Raw genomic sequence first — 23,357 nt, forward strand, 5'->3', positions numbered from 1 at the left:
CAATCTCTGATGATTCGGTAATGCTTTCTCCATTCAAGTGTAATACTATAGATGGCTGATTTTCATTTTCTCATTCATTTTTTGTGTTTTATTTATTCATATTATCTCTGAATTTCTTGTTCTATTTATTCAGAAAGTAACTGGATCCAGGATTTTTTTTTCTAGCTTGTTTATATTTTAGATTATCCATTGCAGAATATCTCTGGAACTTATTCCATGCTTTGTTGTCTTCTTGTTCTCATGCAGTCTTCGTTCCACGAGGATTTTGGGTGCAATGGAAAATAAGCTGAACTTGTGGTTATGATTTGTTTGGGTGCTTGGAATTACTACTAATGATTAACTGTCTTGGACTGTACTACTTTTTCAATTGTCTTGCATCCTGTCCTCTAAATTTCCCATACATGTAACTTATTCTTGAGAAAGACTGACTTGTTTCTCAGCTTACATGACAGGTTTTTCTTGAATGATTTGTGGATTAAATATTGCAAGTTCACTAAATATTTTTCCAGTTGCCTTTATTTTCCAGCAGGATGGTCTGCTGGGATGGCAGGGAGGGTTTCTGGTCAGTGTGATGATTACTGCATAGTGGTCACTGCTGTTTGGGTTTTCTGTTACTTGCCACTTGAATTCTGGTAGAAGTGAAGGTGTGCATATAGTTAGATCAACTGCTAAGGTTGCACAACTAGGAAAATGTTATTTGGTTTTTAGGAGCATTAGCAACTAAGGCCATATTGCTCCGGGGATATGCAGTGGTCATTCCCTGACCTTTCCGCATCCTCCATATTTGGTGGTCACAGGCTCGAATCCCGATCTAATCAAGAAGCATGTGCTACGCACTGCTGCTCCTGCCCACCTGGCTACGGAGGCACCAACTAGGAAAATGAAAGTACATATATTTACCATTATTGAGTAGAGAAATGGTTATGATTGTCTCTATTATTCATCCTCTTTTGTTGATGTCAGTGTTTTCACACAGATGGCTATGCCCATTTAGGTCACCTATTATACAGAATAGTAATGGGAGTTGGGAGATTAGTTGGTCTATTTCTTCAAATGGTATAATCTGGTCCTGGTGGAAGAGATACTGAACAGATGGTTACCATAAATCTTAGTGTTATTGTTACAGCTATTGCTTCTAGATTTAAAGGAATGTGTTCAGTTGGATTATGGACCAAGATGGCTACTCCATGTGCTGGCCGTTCTCTTATTCTGCCTTTCCTATATATTGTATAATTCTTTATTGGAAGAGTGTCTCGTTGTCTAAGGTACATCTTTTGAAGACAAAAGCAAATTGGCATATGGTGTGTTTTTAGATAATGGACGTCAATTATAACTGAATCTTAGTCTCTACAATTCCACTGGATGAACTAATCCATTAATTGGTTTTCTTAGGGCTTTTGAAATGAAGCACTTATATTTTACCTTTTTTCTTTTTATCCGGGTAGATAGGCCAGTCCATGTCCATTTCTTCTTTTGTAAAGATTTCAAGTACTGGTTCTTGGGATATGTTTATTTTTCCTATATTCATCTTTTCAGTTTCTGTGGTGTTTGTAGGTCTTTGTTGTGATGCTGATTTGTGGGTACCTGTGCTGTGAGAATAGAAAATGGAGCATTCACTGTTTTCTATTTTTGTGGCTTCAATCCAGTGAATGATTCTTTTGGCAGCATGGAAATTTTGTTTGGACTACTGATTTATATTGGATCACTGCTTGTGCATATGCCATGGCTGTATCATTCTCCTTGCTTCTTGGTATATTGTGTTGTGTTCGGTTTTATATTTCTGAATTAATTTCTCTTGTTTCCATTTTTCACATGTTTTGGAGTAAGCTGAGTGTTCCCCTTTACAGTCTGCACATTTCAAGATGTTGGCAGAGCAAACAGTAGTCTCATGTTCTTTAGAACCACATTTTGCACAGGTTGCCGAGTTTCAGCATACCATTTGCAAATTTAACTTTCTGACATTAGTAACATCGCAATGGATTTGGTATGTACAGTCTTACTCTGCAGTTCAGACATCCTGCTTTGACTTTAAGGTTTCAGTGTGTTAAAGGTTATAAGGTTTGTTAGAATTATATTTCTGTCTCTTCAGATATTAATTCTTTTCACCCTTGTCACTCCTTTATTTCTCAGTTCTTCTGTGAGCTCTTGCTCTGACACATTTAAAAGGTCCCACTCGGAAATCACTCTTCTGGAAGAATTTAGCATGTTGTGTGGTGCTACAACTTCTGTTATTCCTCCAAATATTGTTGTTGCTAACAACTTCTGGGAGAGTTTGGGATTTTCAGTTTCCACTAGTATGTTCCCAAATCTAAGGCATCAGACCAACTTGGAAGATCCTACTAGACCTTCCAATGTTTTCTGGTTGACAAAAGGAGACATACATCCTAATGTTTGATTGCCTGTCGCATGTATAACTAGGTATGTCAGTATTTTTGGAGAGTCCATACCCGTCTGTGTGTTTTCTATATCATTATTTGGTAGGGCTTTCTCTTGAAGCACTGTAGTAGTAGTAATTTTACTGCTTTTTGTGCTCTTTTGGCCAGGTTTCAAACCCTGCCGCATGGAGCTAAGAGCAGTGCCACTTAGTGACAAAGCAGCTACTATGTTAGTTAGATTAGTAAAAGTGAAATAAGAGAAAAATAAATAAATTTTCTGTTTATATTCCGGCACGACAACCAAGTCAGTAGAGTTTACAATAAATCGCCAATACAAATATTTATCGTATTTAGTAGTCACAAGCTTGAACCCCGGTCCACTCAAGGAACACGTCTATGCACTCTCGCTCCTGACTACTGGGCTACGTCAGGCCTAAGAAAGGTGAATTTCCTTTCTGTGCCTTCACTTACTAATTGTAAGGTAAAGAGCTGTTTTACTGAAATAAAAAGGGAGTTAAGGATGAAAATTAAATTTATAAACTGGTATATTTATCAGAAAGCTCAAAATCGCTGGGCACCCAAGGCCTATAATGCGCGACAAATCAGATTGAAACAGATGAAATGTGGAAGTATTATTTACATAATATTGGTGTAAATACACCATAGTTTACTCATAAATTTCACTACATAATTAATGTAATGACACTGATTTTGGAAGGAAGGATTTTGGTATTATGTATTTGAAAACAGTTTTTATAATAAATAAGCCAAGAATTTACAAATTAAGCCAAAAAGTGGGTAATTTGGGCCAAAAGTGTGAAATATCACAACCACAAAAAATTGAGAAAGTCTATTAAGTTAATGGAGATTTAGAAGAGAAAAAAAAAATTATGGTTAATTATGTTAAGAGCCTCCGTAGCCAAGTGGTCAGGGGTGGGAGTGCAGTAGCACACGCTCTTTGAGTAGACTGGGGTTCAAGCCCCTGACTACTGAATACGATCGATCTGCCAACCTGCACTGGACCAGCATGGCAGATTATGGTCCATTTCCCTCAACATGAATTGTTGAGGAGGCTTCCATCCTGCAGTGGGTTGATAATGGCTGCAATTTACCTTTTTTTTATGTTAAGAGCTTTATGAAAATGATAATTTAAATAAGATAAAAAAAGAATTGCTAATAAGTTTAAGAAATTAAAGTTAGAAATAGCAATATTGTAGTTATTACATTTGATAGCAATTCTAACACATTGAGAAGTAATGACATTAGAATGGACACTATTATAAACATTGGAAAACTGATGGGAATAACAACTTAAAAGTTGAAACAATGTTTTATTATAAACATCAACTAAAGTATATGATCATTAACAATACTAATGTTTAGGTCCAAATACTTATTTAGCAGTGTTGTTACAAGAATTATTTTTCTAAAGTTCACAAGGATATAAAATGGCCAAAATTGGATAATTAATTATGCAAAAGTGATCACAATATACCTCAATAACAAGATATTTTGAGGAAGAGAAATTTTGGACCATAAAGTTATAAATTTTCAATAATACAAGAAGCAAGGCCACCCATGGGATACCCTTGATCTGTTCATAGACCTGAAAACCATCAAAAACATAATTAAAGACAAAGATTAATAAAATTGTTCCAAAAAAGTGATGTTAGAATTAACAACAGGTTTGTATTTATTGTAAATATCTAAAAGAACTGTTTTTAAATTAGACAGATGTATACCAATGTTTCTCAACCTTTTTTTTTTTTAATTACCACTCCCCTAAAGGGATTTTTAGACAATTTTTTCCTAATCACATCCCCCCCCATAATTTTAAACAAGAAAATACTTTCTCTTTATTCAATGGGATCCCTGAGCCTGATGTTTCTTAGCTAAAAGTTCAATATGATGTTAGTATGTTTAATTCTAATATCTCCTCTAGAACATATCAATTCCGTTTCTTTCCTTTCTTAATATTTTATTTAAGAAACTAAAACCACTTTCAACCATAGAAAATATTGGAAAATGAAGTACTTCGGCCATTTCAGACCACATTGTTGAATAAAGAAGTTTAGTTGTTTTTGATTCCCGCAACTCGGCCATTTCATCTTCAAATTTATATTGAATTTTTAGTTACATTTTAATTCAATGAGTTGTTCTTGAATTTCTTCACTAGCAGACCAGACCCAGCATCACATCCAATTGGATCTAACATCCATGGCTTCACTTCAAAAGAACACAAATGATTTAAATAATTCTCAAAATCATTCTTGGTGAGAGATTCACTGATTTCAGCTACCTCTTTACATACCATTAAATTGTTTTCTCATTAAATTACTTTCAAATATTTCCAGTTTTTCAGTGAAGGCTTTTAATGTTTTAATTTTCCTTGAAGTTGAAGTGATACTACATCAGGTTTTGAAGTTTTCGAAAAATCTGAGCCATAAAGTATGTTGTTTTTGTGTTTCCTGATCTCCTTTGCTTGTTGGTGACTGTCAGGGAAATGAGGAACATGTGTAAAAGGATAGGTGGAAAAGGACCAGGGTATATCTACCAGGGGCAAAGGTTGATGACATTGTAGAGCAGATATCATCTTTTAAGGGCACAAAAGGTGATATTGTTGTACATGTTGGCACTAATGATATTAAGAGGAGGAGACCTGCAGAATTACTTAACAAGTACAGGTCACTGTTGAAAAAAAGCCATGAATTACAGGTGAATTTGAAAGTGTCTGCAATTCTGCTCAGATATGATAAGAGGGAGTATACAATGTGAGCCATGTCGATCAATTAGGCGCTGGAAAGATTGTGCAAGGCTCAAGGGTTTTTACAGCACGGTCTGTACTTGTTAACAGGAGAGATTGCTTCTACAGGGATGGGAATACACTTAAATAGAAAGGGTGCAAGAATATTTGCTGATGCTATCAAGGCAGTGATAGGTGGGTTGGAAAACTGTTAGCTTGGGGAATACACAGAACAACAGATTAACAGTAGCCATTGACAGAGGTGAAAGTGATTCTTACACTGCTCCTATTGGAATGAGCAGCAGCCTGGAAAACAAGATACAGGGTATTTCAGAGACTGCTGGGAGTCATTTTGGTACAAGTAAACACATGGGTTGTGTTAGGGTAGCTAAGAATAGGAACAGGTGGTTGTTATTTGGTTTTTAGGAGCATTAACAACTAAGGCCATATTGCTCCGAGGATATGTGGTGGTCATTCACTGACCTTTCCGCATCCTCCATATTTGGTGGTCAAGGGAACGAACCCTAGTCTAATCAAGAAGCGTGTGCTACGCACTGCTGCTCCTTCCCACCTGGAAACGGAGGCGCCATAGGAACAGGTGCATATATACTTGCATATACACCAATGCTAGAAGTTTGGTAAATAAATTTGATGAATTTCAGGTGTTGGTCAAAACATCAAAGGCGGATATTGTTGGGAATATCAAAGACGTGGTATCACACAGATATAAGAAAGGCAAAATTGGAATTTGGGAAGTACAATGCGTACAGGAAGGGAGGAGGGGTTATGCTATTAGCTAGGAAACACAAAATCCAAGGAAGTGCAGCCAGGCAACATTGCTGGACAGTGCACTGTCGAGTCAGTTTGGTGTGACATAAGCACAGGGAGATCAGAATTGAGTAAGATTGTGTTATAGGCCTAATGACTCTGATGAGTATAATAAAAAACTGTACAGGGAAATAGTTGGGCTATAATGGGGAAATTAATTTCTCTTATATTGATTGGAATTTGTCGATTGGTCACTCACACTAGCAAGGCTTTTATGGATTAATTGGATGACTGTTTTCTACATCAGAATGTTCGGAAGGCAACTAGAGGGAGTAATACTCTTGATCTGATCATCAGTAGCGATTCTTCATGCATTAAGAATCTGCAGACAAAGGTGGCAGTGATCACAGTCTGCTGAGGTGGGATTTACTCAAAGAGGTAACTACCATCAGGAGTAAAGGAAAGGGTTTTTGCTTTCGTAAAGGCAACTACAGTGGTCTGAGACAGTATGTAAATTCTATATAGTAGGACCAACGGATGATGTTACCAACAGCAAATTCAAAATGGGAAGCAATCAAAGAATTTATCTTGGCAGCTACTAGGCTTTACATACCAACTAAGAAATATTGTTCAAGATTTAGGCCTAAATGGATGTCAGATGAACTAATGAGACATGTGGCAGAGAAGAAAAATGCATGGGATACATATAAATTAATGGGTGACATTGAAGCCTATGATAGATATAAGCTGGTCTGTAACCAAGTCAAAGGAGATTAGGCAGGCAAAGGCAGATGAGAAATCTTTGGCAAAGGATGCAAAGAAAAACAGCAAAGAGTTCTTTACCTATGTAAACTCTAGAAGGAAAGGGATGAATCAGATTGGTCCATGGATATTGATGGTTCAACTGTTGAGGATCCTGCTCAGGTGGCTAACAAATTAAATGAGTATTTTGCATCTACATTCACACATGAAGAGTTGTTCAGGAAGGGGAATGCCAGAGGTGAAGTAAACTCTGGCAGTGAGCTAGATGATTTTCTAATAACTGAGAGGGAAGTGGGAGAGAAATTGAAGATAAAGATAAAAGCACCCAGGGTGGATGGGATCTATCAAGTTATATTAAAGGAGGCAGCAAAGGAAGTAACCAAATCCTTAGCTATAATTATGATAGCTTCATTGGACTCAGAGGAGGTACCCATGGACTGGAGATTTGCAAATGTGACCCCATTCCACAAAGGAGGATCAAAGAGCGACAAGTAATTATAGACTTGTTAGTTTAACTTCTGTTCCAGGAAAATTAATGGAGTCACTGATTAAAGAAGCACTGCAGGATCATCTAGACAAGACTTCAGTTATAGTCTCAGACACAGCATGGTTTTGTTAAGAGGAAGTCTTGTCAGACCAATTTGATTGGATACTATGATGTGGTCACAAAGGAACTAGATGCAGGGAATAACTATCATATATCTGGATCTTAGAAAGGCTTTTGATACTGTTGCACATGGAAGACTGCTGCACAAATTGGATAAGTGTGGTATTGGAGGTAAATTCCTGCTATGGATAAAGGGATGGTGAGTGGGAGAAGACAGAGTGGTAATCAATGGACACTGCTTTTCATGGACTAATGTTATTAGTGGAGTCCGTCAGGGTTCAGTGATTTCAATGTTATTAGTGGAGTCCATTGTTGTTTTCTGTATTTATAAATGATATTGATGATGGAATATCAGGCTTAACATCCAAGTTTGCAGACGATACGAAGGTTGGCAGGGTTGTCAAGGACACTACTGACACTATGCTACTGCAACAGGATCTGGAAAGGTTGAGCAGATGGGCTGAGAGGTGGCAAATGAAGTTTAACATTGACAAATGTAAAGTACTACATACGGGAAACAGCAACCCCAGAGCAACGTATCAACCTGTGGTACTACACTGACAATGGTAGAGAATGAAAGGGACCTGGGGGTGGTTGTGCAGGCAGATATGAAGTTCTCTGAGCAGTGCAGACGGGCTGCAAGAGTAGCTCATGGTGTACTGTCAATTATATATAGGAATTTTTCTAGCAGGGATAAGGAGGTGATTATTCCCTTGTATAAGGCAATGGTCAGACCACACCTAGAGTACTGTATACAGGTCTGGAGGCCTCATTTCAAGAAGGATGTAGAGATGCTGGAACGAGTACAGAGAAGGGCAACAAGATTAGTGAATGGAACAAAGGGTTGCTCTTACGAAGAAAGGCTTAAGTTTTGCAAATTACAGTGTCTGGAGACTAGGCACCAGCAAGGTGATCTGATAGAGGTGTATAAAGCCTTGAATGGTTTGAGCATGCTCAATGCTGATGGGATTCTGCCTCTTGTTCAGAATAATCACCTGAGAGGACATAAATTCAAATTGAGGAAAGACAGATGTAGGATAGATATGCGGAAATTTGCCTTTAGCCAGCGGATAGTTGGTTGGTGGAACAGACTTCCATCCCTTGTCGTGGAAGTTGATAGCCTAAATAAATTTAAGGCCCAGCTGGACATGTATTTTGAATGAACGGAGGGGTGAAGTGGGTTTTTTTTTTTTTGCTGATGTTGCATAAGCTTGCTTTCTTGCATCATATGCCTCTACTAATGATAATACTAATTTGAATTTGTCTCCTAAGGCATGTAATCTGAGCAAGAGGAAGAATCCCATCAGCACTGATCTTGCTCAAACCATTCAAGGTTTTATACACATTAATCAGATCACCTTGCAGGTGCCTAGTCTTCAGACACTGCAAATTCCTGAATTGACCTTTCTTGGTAACAGTAACCCTTCGTTTCTCTCACTAATCTCATTCCCCTTCTCTATACTCATTCTAGAAATACTAGATCTTTCCTGATCTGAGGCCTCCAGACCTGTACACAGTACTCAAGGTGTAGCGTGACGATTGCCTTATACAAGAGGATAATCACCTCCTTCAAACTGCTAGCAAAATTCATATATCATTCATAAGCCCATGAGCTACTCTTGCAGCCTGTCTGAACTGCTCAGAAAACTTCATATCTGATTGTACATACCTCTAGGTCTTTTTCATTCTCCACTACCCTTGAGTGTAGTACTGCACAGTTGATGTTACACTAGGTTTACTGCAATACTTTGCATTTGTAAATGTTGAACTTCAGTTGCCACCTCTCAGCCCATCTGCTCAATTTTTCTAGATCCTGTTCAAGAAGCATACCATCCTTACTGTCATTAACAACCCTACAAACCTTTATATCTTCAGTAAACTTTGACATTAATCCTGATATATCTTCAACAATATCACTGATAAATACAGGAAACAACAATGGGCCCAACACCAAACGCTGGGGACTCCACTAATAATATTAGTCCACAAAAAGCCATGCCCATTGATTCCCACTCTGTCTTCTCAACTTTTTTTTTTTTTTTTTTTTGGTAGTTGTTGGCACATAGGCTTCTGTGGCCATAATGCACCTCACAAGGTTTTTGCAGTACTTTGATCCAAGCCCGAGGCGGGAATCGAACCCACGACCTTTGGGTTGCCAGGCAGGCACTTTACCCACCCAGCTAGCCCGGTCGGCGTCTTCAACTCAACCATCTGTTTATCCATAGCAGCAACTTGCCCTTAATGCTATAACTTGTATAGTAGTGTTCCATGTGCAATAGTATCAAAAGCTTTCCAAAAAATCCAAGTATATAATATCAATAATTTTTGCATCCAATTCCTCTGTGACCACATCACAGTATCAGATCAAATTGGTCAGAAAAGACTTCCCCCTAACAAAGCCATGCTGCGCCTGAATTATTACTGTAGTCTTGTCCAGATGATCCTAAAATGCTTCTTTAACCAGTGACTCCATTATTTTCCATGGAACAGCAATTAAACCAACAGGCCTGTAATTACTTGTCACCTTTCGATCCACCCCTTTGTGAATTAGAGATACATTTGCACATTTCCAGTCCGTGTGGCCCTCCAAGTCCAAAGATGCCCTCATAATCATGGCTAAGGACCTGCTTGCTTCCTTTGCTGCCTCCTTTACAATAACTGGATAGATCCCTTCACCTCAGGCACCTTCTTATGCTTAACTTCAAGAATTTTTCCTCCACTTTGCTCTCAGTTATTACAAAATTATTCAACTCCCTGTTAGAGTTTGATGAACATCTAGCCTGCACTTTTCTGCAGAATTCCTCACGTGTAAGTGTAGATGCAAAAATCTCATTCAGTTTGTCAACTACCTGAGCAGAATCCCCAACAATCAAACCATCAATATCAGGTGGACCATTCTAATTCATTCCCTTCCTTCTACATAAGTAAAGTCTTTGTTTTTCTTTACATCCTTTGCCAAAGATTTCTTGTAATCTACCTTTGCTTGCCTAACCTCCTTTGACTTGATTACAGACCAGCTTATATCTGCCATAGGCATCTGATCTGTGTCGCCTGATAATTTATATGTATCCCATGCATTTTTCTTCACTGCCATCAGTCTCATTCTTTCATTTTGGCCTAAGCTTTGAATAGTATTTCTCAGTTGGTATGAGAAGCCTAGTAGCTTCCCAGATTAATTCCTTGAATGCTTCCTTGAATGCATTCAGAATTTGCTGTTGATAACATCAACAGTGATACCACTGTAGTCACCTTTACAAAGGCAAAACCCCTTCCTTTTACCCCTGATGGTAGTTACATCTTTGAGTAAATCCCACATCAGTACAATGCAATCACTGCCACCTAATGGTTCCTTTATCTGTAGATTCTTAATGGATGAACAATCTGCTGATAATCAGATCAAGAATATTACTCCCTCTCAAACATGCTGCTGTAGAAAACAATCATCCAATAAATCCACAGAAGTCTCACTAGTATGCAAGTAAGCAATTCACAAGTTCCAGTCTATATCTGGGAAATTATAATCCAACATTATAAGAATCCGTTGTACTGGCCCACTATTTCTCTGTACAATTGTTCAGTGGAGTGTTCTAGGCCTAATGACTCTGTACACATCAGAGTCATTAGGCCTAGATCACACCTCTCAGTTTTGCTTTCCCAGTTCTAATGTCATTGACTGACTCAAGACATATCAACTGGATACACTTCCGTAGATTTTATATATTTCTTAACTAACAGCATATGGTCCTTGAGGTTTTCACATTTTCTCAGATATGCCAGACAAGCTGTACTTGTTAGCTGGGAGTCTAAATGTCACAGAAAAAGTTGATGATTTGGATGTCACAGACCAGACGGTCTGTGACATCCAAATCATCAGCTTTTTGCACAAGCACACTGTTGGTGACCACCCAGGTGTGAACCAATGTAAGCAGTAAACCAATGTAAACCTCCCTGCACAAGCACACTGTTGGTGACCACCTAGGTGTGAACCAATGTAAGCAGGCGCCTCCGTAGCCAGGTGGGAAGGAGCAGCAGTGCGTAGCACACGCTTCTTGATTAGACCAGGGTTCGAGCCCATCACCACCAAATACGGAGGATGCGGAAAGGTCAGGGAATGACCACCGCATATCCCGGAGCAATATGGCCTTAGTTGCTAATGCTCCTAAAAACCAAATAACATAACCAATGTAAGCAGGGGTCAAGGTGTGGAAGCCACACTACATGGAGAAATGCCACCCCTCTGTTTTACCAAGCAATACAAGGTGGTAGATAACTCTCATCAACTGGTGCAATACCACCACTTTGCTTATCGGAGGCTTGAAGTGGTGGAATCCATGTTTAGTCTCCAGAGCCAAGTTCCAGTCAACCCTTCCCCATCTCTTCCATCATGCAGTACAATTGATTACTTTTGAGGTTGATGAAAATCAGGGCGAGATCCAATCTTCCTTACATTTCGAGGGTACAGCTCTAAAACAGTGTTTGCAGGCTAGCCACAAGTCAATACGGATCGAACATATTGTTAACTCTTTAGGAGGCTTCCGGATTAGCTAGTGACTGGGAGTCTGAGTAGTGTGTATGCAGGTGGCATTGTCGAGGAAATGTTATGTCAAGGATCTGGGTATATTCTTACCATGTGTGTGCCATATACAAAAATTTCACTACTACATATAGCATGTCCCCCCCCCTCAATTTTTCTTACTAATACACCATGAATTGTCAAACTTAGAGTAAGCTTATCTGCAAAAAGATCTAAACCTCCCAAACACTTCTTAGTTCATTTCACAAAAATATGTCATCTCAATTCTAATCTCAACAATGTCCATTTCCACTTGCAGTCTGTCAAACCCATGTATTTTTTCTGACAGAATTTCACTTATCAGTTCATTCAACCACTGCTCATCTCAGTTGCCCAAATTATTCACTATATGATTATTTTTGCCTTCAAAGGTGGTACTTGTGCATATGTCCGTTCTGATATTCCCTGTCAGAGACTTGGCAATTTGAAATCTCCTCTCCTTTATCTTCTCTGGCTTAAAATCTCTCTACCTCGTTGTGTAAAATTTATCTGTTGTCTCAATCGTTCTCCCTACTCCACTAATCACTTAGAATCTGACTTTCTCCAGTCCAAATTTCCTAACAGCGAGATAATTTTCCATGACGATTTTAATGTTCAAAACTCCAGCTGGCTTCCATTTTCTAGTCACACCGACCCAGCTGGTCGAGATTCTGAGGTTTTTGCAATTATGACCTTACATAGATTGTTCATTTACCTACAAGAATACTGGACAATCCTAACCATACAGCAAACATACTTTATCCGATTTTCACAAACAACCCTTCTAAGTATATGGTCGAATTGAGTGGTCCTTTAGGCACCTCAGATCACAACTTGGTGACTGTCTCTTCTCCAATGGAGCCTTTATCTCATGGCTATTCCCAACTTCATATTGTTTGGCATTACAAGAATGCCAAATGAGATGACCTGCAAGATTTGTTTTCTTCTTTTCTTTGGTCAGATTACTGTTTCAAAATTTCTGATGTCAACATTTGCTCAGATCATGTCAGTGAAATTATTCTTGTAGAAATAGAATCCTTTATTCCGCACTCCACTTTAAAATATCTTCCTTTATCTAAACCTAGGTTTTCCAATAAATGTGCTAAGGCAGTTCAAGAGAAGAACGTTGCATATCGTAATTGGCTTGTTTCCAATTCTTCAGTTTCATTTTTTCTGCCTACACCAAAGCTTACAACAATTGTAAAACAGTTATTAATCAGTGCAAACTAGATTTTGAATGGGCTAAGAGGAGAAAACTTGCTTCTTGCCCTAATAGTAGCCAATCATTCTGATCTCTTGCCAAAGCCATTGGGTGCAACTTTTGCCCCATCTCTGCTCCCATTTCTGTCAAAACCAGATGGTTCTGTTGTCACTTCAGTTAAGGATAAAGCTGACCTGCTAGCATCCCATTTTTCTTCCAACTCATGTATTAATGATCTTGGTAAAACACTTCCCACCATTCCCAAAAGGTCTTCTGCCAAAAGGATGTCAGAAAGATTTTGACAAATCTTGATGCTAAGAAAGCTCCAGGTCCTGATTGTATTTCTCCACTTGTTCTCAAACCCTGTGCTCCTGAACTTACTCCTATTCATTGCTACCTTTTTTCACTTTCTTATTCCAAAGGTGTTTTTCCTTCTGTTTGGAAATTTGCTCATATCCAGCCAGTTCCTAAAAAGGGTGAAAAATTCCTTCCATCCAATTATCATCCCATTGCAGTTACTTCTATTCTTTCTAAAGTAATAGAGAAATCAATTAACCACCAACTCAAACTACATAAAAACCTTCCATCTGATCAACGCTCGCCAGTATAGATTCTGTCAGTGTCAATCCACTGGTGATATTCTGGCTTATGTTATCCACTTATAGACAAATTCAATGGAAAAAGTCAAAAAACACAAGCAGTTGCTCTTGACATTTCAAAGGCTTTCAATCGTGTTTGGAATAAAGATCTTCTAAAGAAGCTTCCATCTTATGGTTTGCCAACTGTTTTTTGTAATTGGTTATCCAGTTTTCTCTCTGATCACTCACTGAGGGGATGGTAGATGGCTGTCTTCTAACTTCTCCACTAATGCTGGTGTCCCCCAAGGTTCAGTTCTTTCCCTCACTCTTTTCCTATTGTATATTAATGACCTTCTTCCACTGACTGGAAATCCTATCCATAGTTTTGCCGATGATAGCACATTGCATTCCACTTTCCATTTTGAGAAACCTTGCATGCTCAATCAGCTTCAACTTCTCAAATATCCACTACCAATTCCTTAAATGCCAATCTCAAAGTATTTCTCCAGTGGGGCAAAGACAACTTAGTTGATTTCAATCCTTCTAAAACTCACTCTTGTCACATCTAGCAAAAAGGATTCTTCTGCTCCTAATGCTTATCTGTGGTGACACTCCAATTTCTAGATTTCAAGTTTATATCTCTTTTGGAATTACCCTGACTTTTAATCTCTTGGCACATGCACATTACAAATATTGCTTCCTCTGCATCTAAAAAACTGTTTTCTCTTTTGCTCTCGGCATTACTTTTTCTTCCAAACAGCTGTGCACTCTGTACAAATCACAAATCCGCCCTACTGTGGTTGTTGTTTTGGTTTTTAGGAGCATTAGTAATTAAGGCCATATTGCTCAGGGGATATGCAGTAGTCATTCCCTGACCTTTCCGCATTCTCCATATTTGGTGGTGATGGGCTCGAACCCACCCTACTGTGAAATATTGTTCCCAAATCTGGGGCAGTGCCCTCAAAACCTCTCTCAGGCTTGTAGATTCCATTCAGAAGAGGGCTGTTAGGTTAATTAATGACTCCTCCCTAACAGAGTTTCTCCACTTGCTGTCTCATAGGCTTACTGTTTCTGCTGCATGCCTTTTCTACAGATACTTCCATGAGCACTATTCTTCTGAATTGGCTTTATAATTCTCGCTCTCAAAACAGTCCGAACACGTGCCGCCACCAGCCAACATTCATTTACTGTCCAAATTCAAACTCACAGAACCAACTTTTCAACTTCCTTGTTTATTCATTCAACTGGCATTTTCTGGAACAACCTTACTTCATATGTATTTCCTGGAAATTACAGTCTACAGAAGTTCAAGTCTAATGTCAACAAATATCTTCTTTCGTCTTCTCAACTTCCAACACAAGCACGGTACTAAGTACTATAGGTTCTAATACCTCTCGTGTTTGAGGTTTTCACAAAAAATAAAAATAACCCCTCCTCTCTTTCTATCCTGATTTTACACATTATACTCTACAAATTCCAATACTGCATTCCTTATATCTGTGTGACAAAACATCTGAAATCTCAGCAGTATTTGCCTTTGATGACTTAAAAGCACCTGAAATTCAAATTTATTTGCTGTACTCCTACCATTGGTGTACATGCACCTATTCTTACTCTTAGTTACTTTAACACAGCCAATGAATTTACTTCTTCCGTTATTACTCACAGCAGTCGTTGAAATCCCCAGCACCACCACGTCCAGGCTGCTGCTTATTCCAACAGAAGTAATGCAAGAATCAATTTCCCCTCTGCCTGTGAAACCCACAAGCTAGCAGTTTCCCATGTAACACTGTCTTGATAGCATCAGCAAATATTCTTTTACCCTTTCTACTTAAGTGTATCCAATCCCTGTAGAAAATCTCTCCTGTTAACAAGCACAGACCATGCTTAGAAAATTTCTACCCCACGAGCCTTGCAGAATCTCTCCAAGGCCAAATTGATTGACAATGCTGTCATCATATTGAGGGTTTAGTGTCAACCCAACTACAAAGCTGCATTTTCTTTTTGTGATAACTTTAGTTTTACTTTATACAAATAACAATGCATACGTCTGAACTGTATCTCTCTAGTACTTCAGCTTGGGATGCAAGTGCGTTTCCAGTAAACCAAGAAAATGTCAAATGAATTTTTTTTGGTTAATAACAAAAGCAAACTACAAAGTGATTTTGTATTAACACTGTTTGACACTAAACCCTCAATATACTCCCTCCTCTAATGTGTCTGGGCAGAATTGCGGACACTTTCAAATTTAACCCTAGTTGACAACTTTTTTTTTTTTACTTACTAATGGGAGCAAACAAACGTCATAAGCATGAAAATTGCTAAACTTACATACAAATGTTAATTTGTGCATCAAATTAACAGTGTATGCAACCATATATGTAATGTAATTTAAATAGCTGAGTATATCCAATAAAATGCAATCTTACCTTCAGTCCTGCAGAAAATTCAACCATTTCTTCTGCCTGTATATTTTTCAGACCATAAACTCTGGCAATACCATCACCTATTGATAGTACTCTGCCTGTTTCTTCAAGATCAGCAGTAGTTACATGACCAAGTATGCGCTCTTCTAAAATTGAGGAAACTTCAGCTGAACCTGAGATAAAAATAAAGCATTTTAGTTTTTGTGGAATTACTTTAGAAGACAGATATATCAAAACATAATTTAATCTTCATGTGTGAAATATACAGTATACATATAACAAAATGCTTCCTCATTATAAATATGATGAAAAATTTTTCCTTCTCCACTATTCTGATTGTAGCAAGACACTTCTTGAACGTTAGTTTGGGGTTATTGCTACCCATATGCAGTATTTTACATTTGTCAATGTTAAACTTTAGTTGCCACTTCTCAGCCCATCTGCCCAAGTTTTCTAGATCCTGTTGCAGCAATGCACCATTGTTCCTCTCAGTCATTAACAACCCTGCCAACCTTTGTATAATCTGCAAACTTGATTGAGCTTTATATAAATTCATCAATATATGACTGATAAATACAGAAAACAATGGTCCAAAAATTGGACCCTGGGGGACGCAGTGTCCACTGAATACCACTCTCTTCACCCACTCAACTATCCTTTTATCCATATATTCCTATTTACAATACTTAGTTTAAAGTAACTTAGAGATTTTGTAGGTATTACTTAGTACCGGGAAAGGGTATCAAATCCACGTGTTTACCGTTCATAAATTGCCGCCATTGTTACGCGATACAAAATATCTCGAACTAGATAGCATAAGCTTAATATAGTATAGTACATAATATTGTCAATTAATCAAATAATTAATCTTGTTGAACTTCATTGTCAATTAAATTGTACTTTTAACTATACATATAACGAATTAGGTTACGCAACAAATAATTAGTAAAAAATAAATAATTAATACTTAACTTCATACGGAAATTATATAAAGGGATTTTGTAGATAACACTCGATACTGAAACATAAATATAGCATTATAACTGTGTTGGGATACAAGTTTAGGGTTTTAATTTTGTACTGAAATTGAAATTTTATTGAAATTAAATCAAAATCATGACTCAGACCAGAGCAGCAAAGTAAAAGGCTCCAGCTAACAGGCGTGCTGTGGCTCAGGAGAGAACTGAGTTGGGCAGTTGCCCTCTGAATCACAGCCTATTAAAATGCACTACTTGCTTGATGTTTGTGGAGCAGTCGGGTACAGGACATGATACTGCCATGGGGGATGTCTTTGTGTGTGCGCGATGCAAGGAGTGTAAGGAAATCAGGCGACAATTCAGCGTTGTTATGGGCCTATATGAGAGCTTGAAGGACAGGGTGGATACCCTCGAAGGATTAAAGGTGAGGGCCCATCGAGCTCTCAGCTGCCCACACCAATGCCAGAGCTTGCACTTGGTCATCATGCAACACAGCGGCAGCCCACAAGGCAGAATGCGCTGGTCCCAAAGGAAGTAGTAGTTGTTGGTGACTATTGGCAGGGAAACATGCTTTGTAAAAAGGATAGGTGGAACAGGACCAGTGTATGTCTGCCAGGGGCAAAGGTTGATGACGTTGTAGAGCAGATATCATCTTTTAAGGGCACAAAAGGTGATACAGTTTTCCACGTTGGCACTAATGATATTAAGAGTAGGAGACCGGCGGAATTACTTAACAAGTACAGGTCACTGTTGAAAAACAGTGAATTAGGGTTGAATTTGAAAGTGTCTGCAATTCTGCCCAGACACGATAGGAGAGAGTATATGATGAGAGCCCTGTCGATCAATTCCACCCTGGAAAGATTGTGCAAGGCTCAAGGGGTAGAATTTTTTTCAGCCTGGTCTGTACTTGTTAACAGGAGAGATTGTTTCTACAGGGAGGGGATACACTTAAATAGAAAGGGTGCAAGAATGTTTGCTGATGCTATCGAGGCAGTGTTAGGTGGGTTGGAAAACTGCTAGATTGGGGGGGGGATACAAGGACTAATAGATTAACAGTAGCCACTGGCAGAGGTGAAAGTGATTCTTGCACTGCTTCTATTGGAATGAGCCACAGCCTGGAAAATAAGATGCAGGATATTTCAGAGACTGCTGGGAATCATTGGGGTACAAGTAAACACATGGGTTGTGTTAGGGTAGCCAAGACAAAGAACAGGTGCATGTATACTTGTGTGTACACCAATGCTAGGAGTTTAGTAAATAAATTTGATGAATTTGAGGTATTGCTCAAAACATCAAAGGCAGATATTGTGGGGATTTCAGAGACGAGGTGTCACACAGATATAAGGAATGCAGAACTGGAATTTGGGGAGTACAATGTCTACAGAAAGGATAGGAAGGGAGGAGGGGTTATGCTATTAGTTAAGAAATACATAAAATCCAAGGAAGTGAAGCCAGTCGACATCACTGGACAGTGCAGTGTCGAGTCAGTTTGGTGTGACATAAGCATTGGGACATCAAAATTGACAGTAGGAGTGTGCTATAGGCCTAATGACTCTGATGAGTATAATAAGAAACTGTACAGGGAAATAGAGTGGGCCAGTCACTCACACACTAGCAAGGCTTTTGTGGATTTATTGGATGATTGTTTTCTACATCAGCATGTTTGGGAGGCAACTAGAGGGAGTAATACTCTTGATTTGATTATCAGTAGTGATTCTTCATGCATTAAGAATCTGCAGGTAAATGAACCACTAGGTGGCAGTGATCATAGTGTGCTGAAGTGGCATTTACTCAAAGAGGTAACTATCATCAGGGGTAAAGGGAAGGGTTATTGCTTTCGTAAAGGCGACTACGATGGACTGAGACGGTATTTAAATTCTATACAGTGGGACCAACTGATGACGTTACCAACAGCAAATTCAAAATGGGAAGAATTTAAAGAACTAATATTGGAAGCTACTAGGCTTTACATACCAACTAAGAAATATTGTTCAAGGTTTAGGCCTAAGTGGATGTCAGATGAACTAATGAGACATATGGCAGAGAAGTAAAATGCATGGGATACATACAAATTAACACGTGACACAGAAGCCTATGATAGATACAAGTTGATCTGTAACCAAGTTACAAAGGAGGTTAGGCAGGCGAAGGCAGATTATGAGAAATCTTTGGCAAGGGTTGCAAAGAAAAACAGCAAACAGTTCTTTACTTATGTAAACTCTAGAAGGAAGGGGATGAATCAGATTGGTCCACTTGATATCGATGGGTCAAGTGTTGATGATCCTGCTCAGGTAGCTAACAAACTAAATGAATATTTTGCATCGACATTCACACATGAGTTATTCAGCAAGGGGAATGCCAGAGGCGTATTCAACTCTGGCAGTAAGCTAGAGAATCTTGTAATAACTAAGAGTAAAGTGGAGGAGAAATTGTTAAAGATAAACAGAAGAAAGGCACCTGGGCTGGATGGGATCTAACCAGTTATATTAAAGGAGGCAGCAAAGGAAGTAAGCAAACCCTTAGCCATAATTATGAGAGCTTCCTTGGACTCAGGGAAAGTACCCATGGACTGGAGATGTGCAAATGTGACCCCAATTCAGAAAGGAGGATCAAAGGGCAACACAAGTAATTATAGACCTGTTAGTTTAACTTCTGTTCCTGGAAAATTAATGGAGGCACTGGTTAAAGAAGTGCTGCAGGATCATCTAGACAAGACTTCAGTTATAGCTTGGACACAGCATGGTTTTGTTAAGGGGAAGTCTTGCCTGACCAATTTGATTGGATACTATGATGCAGTCACAAAAGAACTGGATGCAGGGAATAACTTTGATATTATATACTTGGATCTTAGAAAGGCTTTTGATTCTGTTGCACATGGAAGACTGCTGCACAAATTGAAGCAGCGTGGCATTGGAGGCAAATTGCTGCTATGGATAAAGGGGTGGTTGAGGGGGAGAAGACAGATGGTGGTAATCATGGACACTGCTCATTGTGGACTAATGTTTTTAGTGGAGTCCCTCAGGGTTCAGTATTGGGTCCATTATTGTTTTCTGTATTTATAAATGATATTGATGATGGTATATCAAGCTTAATGTCCAAGTTTGCAGACGATACGAAGGTTGGCAGGGTTGTCAAGGACACTACTGACACTATGCTGCTGCAACAGGATCTGGAAAGGTTGAGCAGATGGGCTGAGAGGTGGCAAATGAAGTTTAACATTGACAAATGTAAAGTACTACATACGGGAAACAGCAACCCCAGAGCAACGTATCAACTCTGTGGTGTGGTACTACACTGACAATGGTAGAGAATGAAAGGGACCTGGGGATGGTTGTGCAGGCAGATATGAAGTTCTCTGAGCAGTGCAGACGGGCTGCAAGAGTAGCTCATGGTGTACTGTCAATGATATATAGGAATTTTTCTAGCAGGGATAAGGAGGTGATTATTCCCTTGTATAAGGCAATGGTCAGACCACACCTAGAGTACTGTATACAGGTCTGGAGGCCTCATTTCAAGAAGGATGTAGAGATGCTGGAACGAGTACAGAGAAGGGCAACAAGATTAGTGAATGGAACAAAGGGTTGCTCTTACGAAGAAAGGCTTAAGTTTTGCAAATTACAGTGTCTGGAGACTAGGCACCAGCAAGGTGATCTGATAGAGGTGTATAAAGCCTTGAATGGTTGGAGCATGCTCAATGCTGATGGGATTCTTCCTCTTGCTCAGAATAATCACCTGAAAGGGCATAAATTCAAATTGAGGAAAGACGTGAGGAAATTTGCCTTTAGCCAGCGGGTGGTTGGTTGGTGGAACAGACTTCCATCCCTTGTCGTGGAAGTTGATAGCCTAAATAAGGCTAAGGCTCAGCTGGACAGGTATTTCAAATAAACAGAGGGGTGAAGTGGTTATTTTTTATTTTATTTTTTTTTTTTTGCTGAAGCTGCATAAGCTTGCTTTCTTGCATCAAATGCCTCTACTAATGCTAATAGCAACCTGTCCTTAATGACGTACTGCTCCAATTTGTACAGCAATCTTTTATGTGCAACAATATCAAATTTTCCAGAAATTTGAGTACATGATATCAAAATTATATTTTGCAACCATTTCCTTTGTGACCACATCATAATATCCAATCAAACTGGTTGGGCAAGACTTCCCCTTAACAAACCCATACTTTGTCTGAACTATAACTGAAGTCTTTTCTAGATGATCCTGCATTGCTTCTTAAGCCGGTAACTCCATTAATTTCTCCAGAATAATAGTTAGCCTAACAAGTCTAATTACTCTTGTCTCATTTTGATTCTCTTTGTGAATTGGGGATACATCTGCACATCTTCAGTCGGTGGAGACCTCCCCCAATAAAAAGATGCTCTCTTAATTATGGTTAAGGGTTTCCTTACTTCCTCTGCTTCTGCCCTTATTATAACTGGATAGAATGCATCCCAGGTGCCTTTCTTTCTTTCATATAACTTCAACAATTTCTCCCCCAGTTTACTCTTTGTTATTACCAAATCATTTACCTCCCCATTATAGTTTGATAATCTTCTGGCTTTAGCTTCTCTACAGAATTTGTCATGTCTGAATGCAGATGCAAAATGCTCATTCAGTTTATCAGCTACCTGAGCAGGATCATCAAAAGTCAAACCATCAATATCAAATGGACTAATCTGATTCATCCCCTTCCTTCTAGAGTTTACATAAAAGAAGTCTTTGCCGTTTTCCTTTGCATAAGATTTCTCATAATCTGCCTTCACTTGCCTAACCTCCTTTGTGACTTGATTACAGACTAGCTTATTACTATGGGCCTCTGTGTCACTTGGTAACTTATATGCATCCAAATACATTTTTCTTTTCCACCACAAGATTCATTAGTTCATCTGACATCAATGTAGGCAACAGTATTTCTTAGTTGCTATGAAAAGCATAATAGGTTCCAAAATTAATTCCTTGAATGCTACTAATTTAGAATTTGCTGTTGGTCCCACTGTACAGAAATTAACTGTCTGAGACCACCATAGTCATCTTTAGGCAAGCTTTGGCTAAAAGTTCCTTAAAAAATAACCCTCCCTTACTCCTGATGGTAGTGACATCCTTACGTAAATCCCACATCCACTTTAATACACTAAGTAAATCCTATTGCCAATTCTAGTGGTTTCTTTATCTACAGATTCTTAATACTGTACATGAATAATCACTGCTCATAATCAGATCAAGATTATTATTCCCTCCGGCTGCCTCTCAAACACGCTGCTGTACAAAACAGTCATCCAAGGAATTCACAAAAGCCTGGGGAAGCTCAGGCAACATCATGATAGTCTATTTCTTCTTACTGACCTGGCCCACTTCCCCAGGGTGAAGGATGGTAACTAAGGAATCGTAGCCTCCATAGATCATTAAGCTAAGTGGCCAGATGAACAACATAACACAACCCTACACTAATGCTTAACAAACACCAACTAAAAATAACCTGACCTCTTCAAATAACAAAGAACCAATTCAGTTCTGAAAAATCAGAGTAACAATTCAAGTTAGGGGAAACATTGTGCCACTAGTCAAATTGCACTGCTTTTCTGTACACATTTTACTCCCCAAACAAATACTGCATTCCTTATATCAGTGTAACACATCTCAGATATCCCAACAATATCCACCTTTGATGTCTTTATTATTGGCCATATGGTGCAAGGAAGCCTGAGGCTTATGCTGCACCAGCCAAAAAAAAATTCTGAATTACCCTGAGCAAGCGAGCAAGTCAGAAGTAAAAGGGAATCACCAAGAAATAAGAATGATGACATCCAGCTCAGGAGCCTGGGTGTGCCAAGCCCATACTCACCAGATGTGAGCCCCTGGGGTTAATTTTTGACCAGAACTTTCAAATTTATTTATTATAATTGATGTTGTTTTGGTTTTTTAGGAGCATTAGCAACTAAAGTCATATTGCTCCGGGGATATGCGGTGGTCATTCTCTGACCTTTCTGCATCCTCCGTATTTGGTAGCATTGATGTACATGCAAGTATGCATGCACCTGTTCTTACTCTTAGTTATCCAAACCCAGCCCATGTCCCAGTAGTACTTGAAATCCCCAGCTTGTTGTTGGTATTGGGCTTAACGACGCAAGGGCTACTGAAGCCAAATTGTCTGCTCAGTTTACTTATGGGCAACATATTGTTATAGATGTTAATTTATATATTCCTGTACAGGCCAATATATTTTAGATACAAAAGTTTTTATATTTGCTTTGTTTCCTCTGAAGTGAGATAACTGTGAGAGGTTCAACAAGTGATGAACCACAAGTTGTCAGTTGTCTGACAGGATGAGCACAGAGTTGGGTTTTCTCCCAATGATAAGAAAAGATAAGTATGATAAGCGT

At 38.8% G+C, this 23,357-nt stretch overlaps 1 protein-coding gene across 2 annotated transcripts in view; it reads right to left on the minus strand.

Moving 5' to 3' along the window:
• Window positions 1-23,357, minus strand: part of blw (ATP synthase subunit alpha blw, mitochondrial) — a 373,048-nt gene that overhangs the window by 287,936 nt on the left and 61,755 nt on the right. Inside the window, exon 3 of one of the 2 annotated variants that reach the window (XM_090378871.1) lies at window positions 16,016-16,185. In XM_090378871.1, coding sequence (XP_090234997.1) covers window positions 16,016-16,185 — 170 coding nt within the window. Of the gene's footprint in view, window positions 1-16,015; window positions 16,199-23,357 lie in introns of those variants that run through there. The other variant, XM_090378872.1, reaches the window with a different exon arrangement.

The sequence above is a fragment of the Mastigoproctus giganteus genome, chromosome 8 (genome assembly GCF_048544385.1).
Source record: "Mastigoproctus giganteus isolate SK-2022 chromosome 8, ASM4854438v1, whole genome shotgun sequence".
NCBI lineage: Eukaryota > Metazoa > Arthropoda > Arachnida > Uropygi > Thelyphonidae > Mastigoproctus > Mastigoproctus giganteus.